The following is an 8,601-nucleotide window of genomic DNA, read 5'->3' as shown; positions in this document are numbered from 1 at the left end:
TTTGAATTCAACAAAAGCAGCAAGATGACTGTCAGAAACTGTACTGTCAACAGATTAGAGAAGACTTCTCAGTGGGTGAACAGTTTGGAGGGAAAGCTGAGCAACAGCGACAGTTGGCAACAGTGGAGCAAAAAAGGAGTGAACAGCTTTCAGAGATTTGGTGTGCAGCCCCACATTTACTCATCTGGGCCAAAACAAGCACAAGTATCAGGGCTGGTCTGATGAAAAATGAAAACTCCATAAGATTTGCCATTAGGATAACTCATCTGGCTCCAAAAAGGTGGTGTTTAACTTTGTCAAAAGCAAGGTGCAAACAGAACTTAGAGAGATGGAGAATTCTAGGCTTAGTAAGAATTAGGCACATGGAATTCAGTTTTATGGTGATATACTTCTGTGATGCCTTGAAGACCCTTTATGGGTCAGAGATTGAACTCGTAGCTCAACTATTCAGCACCAATGGGGCCACACTGATTGCCAATAAGGACATGGTCTTGGAAAGGTTTCCATAGTGTTCTCAACAGGCAGTCATAAGCCACTTGACCACATGCCTTAGTTTGAAGTCAATCACTCTAGCCCAACTTCCAATTGGAGAAGAGGTTTCAAATGCTGTTGGGCTTCTCTCCCGAGGCAAAACGTCTGGTACTGATTCCATTCCAGGCAGGGGGCTCTGCTGCTCCTAAAAAAGCTGCCCGAAATCTGGGCTGTGTCCGGAAGTTACGTCCCAGCAGATCGAGGAGATCCTCGGCCCAGCCTTCTATTGGCAGGCGACTTTGCACTCGGGGGCAAACCTGGGAGACAGGGGCTCCAAGGCTGGGATCTCTTAATGAGGATAACCGAGCCTCTCCGTCAGCCAGCACCAGCACCACACCGTCCCTACGGGGAGCCGTTGGTCACGGCCGATGGACAAGTCCTGCCAGAACCCGCTCAGGGTCTGGGCAGCTCCAGAGCCGAGTGAGCGCAGCGAGAAGGTGGCTGCCAGTCAAATGGAGGGGCCGGAGTCGGTGTGAAATGGGGAACTGCTTCCAAACTGAGGCATCGGAGGGAGGCTGGGAAGATTAGCCGGCAAGCTACGGTCCAGGGCACGGAGGAGCGTTCACTCCCTGGCCTGGCCCCACTGTTCCAACCAAGACGGAAGGCCAGAAGGTTTTGGCTTCAACTCCGAGGGCTCCGCAAGCCAAGCAGGGCGGCCAGATGTGCCGCGAGAGACACGTGCTCACTTCGGTGGGAGAGCCCTGCTAGGGGGCGGGGCTACTGCGGGGGTGGGGGGGGTGGGGTGGCCTGGGAGGTCGCCTCCTGGGGGCCACCGAGTTCCCATCGCGCGTGCGGGTCGGGAAGGACCGCAGAGGCCGGACTGCAGAAGGCTGCGGCGGGGAAGCCCTCCCCGACTCCTCAGAACTCCAGCGCCTTCCTTGCACCTCTGGCCCGAGGGTCTGTAACATTCGCCCAGAGGCTCCCCGTCGGCCTGGAAGCACCCTGCGAGAAGGCCAGTGCCCAGGGCCGACTTGGAGCCTGGGGAGGGGCGGCGACAGCTGGCCGGAAGTGAGGGGGCGGGACAGGAGGCCATTGCGCGCCACGTCACAGGTACGTCGGTTCCAGCTCCGGCCGGGGGAGGCAGCGGACATGGCCAGCTGGGCCAGGGGTGAGGAACCGGAGGCGGAGGCAGGGTCGGGGCGCCAGGGGTGGGGGGCGCCAGGGCGGAGGGCGGGGCTGAGGGCCCCATCCCGGTTCTCTCCCTCTCGGCACAGGCCCAGGTCCAGGCCCAGGGGGCGGTGCTGCCGCTGTCACGGACACGGACACGGACGCGCTCCTGGATGGCGAGAATCGGCGCCTGGCGGACGGGCTGGCGGCCAAGGTCACGCGACTCAAGACCGTGCGTGTCTGCGGGCGGGCGTGGGGGGCTGGGAGGGGGAGGAAGGCGGGGGAGGGGCGGCGCTGGCTGAGCCCTCCCTCCCCCTCCCCCCACAGCTGGCTTTGGACATGGACCGAGATGCTGAGGAGCAGAACCGCTACCTGGACGGCATGGTGAGGGCCGCGGCCACGGGGGGCGGTGGACACGCGTGGGGGTTCGCGCGGGGGAGCAGGCTTGGCCAGCCACGGCCACACCCTCTTGCCTCTTGCCCAGGACTCGGACTTCTCCAGCGTGACCAGCCTGCTGAGCGGGAGCGTGAAGCGCTTCTCCACCATGACCCGCTCAGGCCGTGACAACCGGCGGCTGCTGCTCTGCGTGGCTGTGGGGCTCATCGTCCTCTTCTTCTTCCTCTCCTACCTGGTGTCCAAAGCTCGGACTTGAGGCGCCCGCGGCTCACCGAGCCCAGGCGGGTGCAGGTGGACCCCCTCCCCTTGCTGTGGAGAATAAAACTGGAAGTGCCCATTGCTGGTCGCCCCCCTCCTCTGCGCATCCCCCGGGGGGGGCGTGCCAGGAGGGAGGGGCGCTGCCCGCCTTCTGTGCCAGCAAGCTGGGAGTTCCAGATTCTCCCCCAGGGAGAAAGCCAAGTTGCCAAACCCACCGTAGCGGCTTGTCCGGAGCCCCAGTGGGAAGGGAGTGAAGGCGGCCGCCATCCCAGCTGCAGTGATGGGACTTTTCCCAGGATGCCCAGCGACTGGCTCGCAGTGGGACCAGCCCCTTCAGCCAGGGCAGAAGGACACCACATTTGAACCCGGGACCTCCGGCTCTCATCCACTGAGCCACCTCGCTAGTTTGAAAAGCAGGACGCAGAGGGGGGGCTTCAGAAGTGCTCCAAGGTGGCGGCAGGTCTAGGGAGGATTTGGGCGCCCCACTGGGGCTGGTGGCTTGGGTTCGAGTCCTCTGGCCGGGCAGACCCTGGTGCGAGCAGCCAGCAGGGCTTCCTGGGAGATGGCCGTGGAGGGGGCCTTATTGGAGAATGCCCAGAAGGTTGGTTTTGAGCGTGTGCCGTGGGGTGAGGGGGAAGAAGTGAGAACCCCGGCGAGGCGTGTTATGCCATTGGGACAGAAAAGGAGCCGGCGCTCAGGGAGGACACAGACCAAGCCCACCACACTCGAGGTGCTGTCTGCACTGCCACGAAGATCCAAACACGAAGGGGCGCCTGCCCTCGGCGGGGTTCCATTCTTCGGAGGAAGAGGTGCCGTGACTGACAGGCATGGGATGGAGGGTAGAGTAAGCATTGGGCTGGGTGCCTGAGGGCGTGGGGCAGGGCCAGGTCCTGACCACCTTTGGGCGCTGAGTGGGAGGAGCTTGGCAGGGATGGGGGAGCCCTTACCTGGAGCTCTTTCTGATCCAAGGGAAGGAGAGCCGACAGCCAAAGTGCTGGACAGGACGGAGGCTTTGTGGGAGTGAGGGGCGTGCTGGGGCCCCTCTTGAGCTCAGTCAGCACTGGCTAAACCTCAAGTGCAGCCTCAGTCGCTAAGTCCTCTGCTGTGCCCGATTGGTTTTCTTCATTCAACAATTTCTGTTGCTCTTGGAGCTGAGATCACACTCGTTACCCAGCCTGCTCCTGTTCCAGAGGGGCAGCGAGAGAGACCTCTCCCACCGTGACAGTGGGGGAACCCAGGACCTGTGCGCGCAGACTCCGGCCTTCCGGCAGAAGCCCCCAAGCTCTCCGCGTGCTCCTTATTCCCTAGTGCCAAATCCCACAGCATGCCCCTTCCCCAGGGTTTTCTGAGAAGGTGGAGGCTTCCCTGGAATGGGAGATGACAAGCCCCCAGACCAAGAAATCTGGCAAGCCCAATTCACAGACATCTGGAAGCTACTACTCCCCCCGGGACTGTTTCTGCATCCACCAGCTTCAACCTCTCCTTCCAATAAAACTCTTCTACTTCTCAATTAAATGGTGTTTGAGTCTCCCATTCTCGGGGGGAGATGGGGGCCTTGGGAAGGCCTGATGGAGAGGCTTGTAAAAGTTAAAATGAAATCTCAATAATAAAAATAGTATATTTTACAGAGGTTTATGAAATGATCATTAGAAATCAAGGAAAACAGAGGATACAAAACAAAAAGCACGTGCCCATGGCTGGTTAGCCATTTTCAAAATCCCCACCTTACCACCATCCCCGCTGATTGCTATATCATGCCCAAAGAGCGCAAAGAGCTTCAAAGCCTACGCCCTTTATCCTCTGTCTACAGGAAGTACGGAAAGACAGGAAGTCAGTGGGCTCTTGGGATCTGTAGTTCTTTATTTTTTTTGAGTTCACATTTTTATTGGGTTTTCTTTTGTTGTTCTGAATTGGGGAGTAGATTGTACTGGGAAGGAAAGGAAGGATTTTCTGCTGACAAAAAAAAAATTCTTTTCCTAAAAATCTTAGTAGATCAGTTACTTTGTGAAGTGCCAGATTCTACAACAAAATGATTACAATGAAGATAAGAGATTTCATATAGCCTCCTCCTTTTCCATTCTTCCACCATTAGATCTTGCAAGTATACAGCAAGGATATTCACTTTGGAGTCAGAAATAATGGAGTTTTCTTATTCATCACTCAATAGAATGCACTTGTACCTGCTGAAGATCTCGACTTCTCAGGCCATCCTACTCCTCCATTAGCCCTCTGGTCTTCTAGGGGAATCTCTCTTGGAAACACCTAGAATATTTCCATATCTTATGCTTGATTTTATTTTTTTCTCAAAACTAATCATAAACTACAGTACACAGGAAGGAGGAGAATCCAGCAGTGAGGCATACAAGAAACTCAACATCACGGTGAATTCATCACTGTTGGCAGTGAGGGCAAAATGCCACGGGGGGGGGGGGGGGGTGCTAACTACGCAGGGTTTTGGTTCCTTTTTCTCTGTCTGAGGCCCTTTTGTGGCTACTTCTTTACCTCTGACATTCAGCTATGATTCTGGAGGGACGAGGTGGATTCAAAGGAAATGACTTTTTAGTCAGAGTCTGAACTCTCATTTGATTTAGGTTTGTGCTTTTTTCCTTTTTCTTCTCTTATGCTTCTCTTCCTTCTTCTTTCTCTTATGCTTCTCCTTACATTCTGAGGAGCTGGAACTAGCGCCATCTTCATCGGAGGCAGAACCTTCTAGTAGCTTCTTTAACTGCTGCATCGCCGCGTCCTTTTCATGCCGCTTATTCTCTCTTATGATGGCACACACGGGATTGTTCTCACCTGCTTGTTCTGCGTCCTACAGCGCCAGCACTGCACGACCCTGGCCCCTTTCCCCGGGGCATGCAGCGGAGCCAGAGGTTGTCTGGCATGTCCCTTGCCTGCTACATCTGGGATGCAGCCTTCTGGCTTAGTCTCATCTTCCTTAATAAGTCCAGGAGGACGTTTTTCATAAAAGGACTCGAGCTGCTGCTGTGCTCCAGCTAGGGGGCCTCCTGGGCCGCTTGGGGCCGTCCCAGCGCTCCGGGCCTGCAGCTGCATTGGGCGTGGGGGGGGGGCAAGGCGTGGCCGCTCCCTGCTGGGGGGGGGGGAGGAGGAGGAGGAGCTGTAGTACTTTTTAGGGTAGCAGATTTCCAATTATACAGGCTGTGAGCCAGGGATGGGGGGGGGGGGGCCCTCGTGCCTTCTGGCTCTGAACCTCTGGTCCTGTGACATTTTGAAGCTAGAACTGGTTCTGCTCAGGGTCCAGAGGAGAGTCGTCGTGGCTCTGGGGCTGCTCAGAAGATAGAAGCCAGGCCAGTTAGGAGGAGGAATCCAAGGGCCCGGCTGGCTCCTTGCCCGTTGAGCAGAGCATGTGTCCAGTGCTGGAGCTCGGGGAGGGTCTGAGCAGGGAGAGGCCTCCTCTGTGATGCTGATGAGAGAAGGCAGGACTCAGGAAGTCACCTGGCACTCGGCCGGCCGCGTTGGGGCAGGAGAGGAAGCAGGCGCAGGACTGGCTTGGGGAGCTCAAGCTTCTGGCCCTAATGAACTGCAGCCCCGGAATGGCAAAGGCGGCACCTGTCTGTCGTGTCTGCCATGGGGGGGGGGGGGGGGGGGGAGCGGCAAGCTTTCGGGAAAAGAAGGCAAGAGCATCCGCAAGCTCAACTTGGATGCCTGGCAAAAGGCCTTGGAAAGGGAAGCGGGACCTTCACAGCAGGATGCGCAGAGCCCACTCCGCGCTTTAGCCGAGCTGCCCCCCGGGGAAGCGTGCTGGAAGCCTCATTCCGTCCTCGTGGGGGCGACCAGAGACGGGGTCAGACGGGATTCCGGGAGGGACCAGCGGCACGTTCAGCGAGCTCGGCAGGACCGTGGCTGTCCCCAGTTTCATACGTAGCACCGCAGGCGTGCTGGCCGGTGCCTTGATCTTGCAGCCTGTGCGTTCGCTTGCCAGACGCGTGGGCAGATCGGTTCACGGTCACTCAATAGCCGGTCCCAAGGGCGGGAGGATTCCCAGGCCTGAGCCCTCACCTGGTGGGGCCCGGCTCCTTGGGGGGTCTCCGCCTCCTTGACCTGGTCGTCGCCAATTCAGCCAAAGTTAAGAGGCGCCTGCCGGGCCGGGAACAAGCGCGTCTCCCTCTTGCTTCCCTGGGCCTCCCCGGTCTGCTGGTCCCCCACGCTTCCTAGTATGCTCAGGCTCTCCTGTCTGCAGCGGGCTTTGGGGAGTTCTCAGCCCCGTGCGTTCTTCTTCCTCATTAACCATCCAAGGGGACAGGAAGCAGAGCATGGCTGCTGCGGAGTCTCGTCCTCACCCATATATTTCCTCCAGGCTCCCTCCTCCTCCTCAGGTGCTACCCACAGGCACAGCATAGGGGGCTCCGGGCAGGTCCTTATACACCAGGGAAGGGGGGTCAGCACGCCATGGTAACGGGGGGCCGGAGCCGTGAGCCCGACCTGGCCCGATGAAATGCCCTTCAGAGGGGTCCCAGAGCACCCGATGGAGCAGATCTGGGGCCCGGGAGCGTGGTGGACACCTATCAGTGGGCGGAGCCTCCCAGGGCCTGGCCTCTGGTCCTCTCTCAAGGGGCGGCTTCCAGTAGGGCCTGGGGGGGGGGCGTTTTCAGGGGCGGGCAATGAAGGCTCCTCTTCAGCTGAGGGCTGGGCTAGACACCCCTGAGCAAGCATTCCAAGCGGGCAAGATGGGCCCCTCCCCAGGGAGGATGAGCTGGGAGCAATGGATGAACCAGGTCGGAGCTCTTCTGTTTTGACCGTCTTCTCTTCCCAGAGAATCATCTCTGAATTGGACTGGAAGGCCAGAATTGGCTTAGAGGGAGCTGCAATCCAAGACGAGTGAGGAAGCAGTCAGCACCTGACGACTCCGGATGAGTTCGGGCTGCCACTTGGCCCAGAGGAGGCAGGCAGAGCGGGGGATGTGGTGTCCAAGTAGCTCAGCAAAACTTGGCAAGGCAGATGGAGTCCTTGGTTTGGGTTTGAAGCCCACTGAATGTTGCCCAATGTAACCTCTGGGACAATGGCGAAATTGTCCAACCCCGCGGACCCTCAGTTTGCTCATCTGTAAAATATTTGGCTGACAATGTGTGAGGAGAGAGATGGATAAACCTAAAGGGTTGTGTATCTATCTATATCTATCCGTCTGTCAGTCTATCTATATCTATCTGTCCGTCCATCCATCCATCCATCCATCCATCCATCTGCCTACCTAACTACACATGCATGTGGTAGTGATGGCAATGGTAACCCTGGGGAATGAGGGGGTGAAGGTTGTGCTAGTCTCCAAGAGAGCAGGCTGGAGGCTGACCAGCTCAGTTCTGTTTGCTGACACAGTTCCGGAGGGGATTATTAAAAGAACGGCCCCTGGACTTCTAGAGAGGGAAGCACTAAACATGAAGAGCCTCTCCGCTAGCCCATGAGAAGGTTCTTGATAGCCTTTACCTAGGCTTGGGCCAGGTGCTTCACTGAGTTCCTCAGGCTATCCACACAAGGAAGGTGGCAAGCTGGGCCTTTGGGCCTGGTGGAAGGGTAGTATGGAAAAGAAAGAAATTATAAGAAAGTGCATGCAAAGGACAGAAGCCGGAGATGGTCAGCTGTCAATCAAAGGAAAATTCCATTTGGAATGTTGCTGAGAAAAGCAGTTTGGAGCCAAGCCAAGGGACTGTTCGGAAGGGCTTTGGGCTGATGGTGACCCTGAAGGAAGAAGCTGGGTTCCTCCCTGGGACTTGGGATAATCAAGCTGGAGGTGGCCTGGCTGATCTGAAGGCAGAAGAAGAAGGACAAGAGTCCACATATCTCTCTCTGACTGGCTCTGCTTCTGCTAGTGACTGAATTGCCACTTCTCTCCATCTCCTCCAACCTAAGACTCACTGTAGAGAATAGGGATATCCCGCCCCTCTTACCTTATCCTCCACCTTTCCTGTCTTCCCCAGTAAACCCTTACTGAGATAAAGAAGAGAAAGAATATTCCCTGTGAAGCATCCTAGCTCACCCTGAGTGACTTCGAAGGAGGCTGAAGAAGGGGAAGAGAAGCTGAAGGGAGAAGAGGGGAGGAAGGGAGGTATTGAAGAAAGGAGGGTAAGACAAAAGAAGAAAACGACCTGATCCATTAGTTATCTAGTATCCATCAACTATACCCTCAAATGTCACCTAGTACAGTTTGGCACCCCTAAAAGCCTGAACTTTACAATCCCTAAGAAACAGCAGAAAAATTGTTTAAGCAAGTGCTCTGTGGAGCTGTTGTGCTGGCAGCCATTACTGGATTTGGCGTCTATAACATCCTCTATAGTAAAATGACCAGCATGATTT

The 8,601-nt window shown here is 56.6% G+C and overlaps 1 protein-coding gene across 2 annotated transcripts; it reads left to right on the top strand.

The window, feature by feature from the left end:
• Positions 1 to 1,554: 1,554 nt before the first annotated feature.
• On the top strand, positions 1,555 to 3,807 carry BET1L (Bet1 golgi vesicular membrane trafficking protein like). Of its 2 annotated transcripts, XM_007505845.3 has the most exons (4): positions 1,555 to 1,639; positions 1,746 to 1,870; positions 1,966 to 2,022; positions 2,123 to 3,807. In XM_007505845.3, the coding sequence occupies exons 1-4, from the start codon at positions 1,621 to 1,623 to the stop codon at positions 2,288 to 2,290; spliced, it is 369 nt and encodes a 122-aa protein (XP_007505907.1). In that variant the 5' UTR covers positions 1,555 to 1,620; the 3' UTR covers positions 2,291 to 3,807. The 2 variants fall into 2 exon arrangements, with proteins under 2 accessions (XP_007505907.1, XP_056657006.1); XM_056801028.1 differs by having other exon boundaries at positions 1,966 to 3,807.
• The last annotated feature ends 4,794 nt before the right edge of the window (positions 3,808 to 8,601 follow it).

The sequence above is a fragment of the Monodelphis domestica genome, chromosome 6 (genome assembly GCF_027887165.1).
Source record: "Monodelphis domestica isolate mMonDom1 chromosome 6, mMonDom1.pri, whole genome shotgun sequence".
NCBI lineage: Eukaryota > Metazoa > Chordata > Mammalia > Didelphimorphia > Didelphidae > Monodelphis > Monodelphis domestica.
The sequence above is the reverse complement of the archived record's forward strand: the minus strand, read 5'-3'. Positions and strand labels throughout refer to the sequence as shown.

Coding starts and splice junctions, on each gene's coding strand:
- BET1L (XM_056801028.1), top strand. Junction 1,871..1,965: donor AGGTCACGCGACTCAAGACC/GTGCGTGTCTGC, acceptor CTCCCCCCACAG/CTGGCTTTGGACATGGACCG.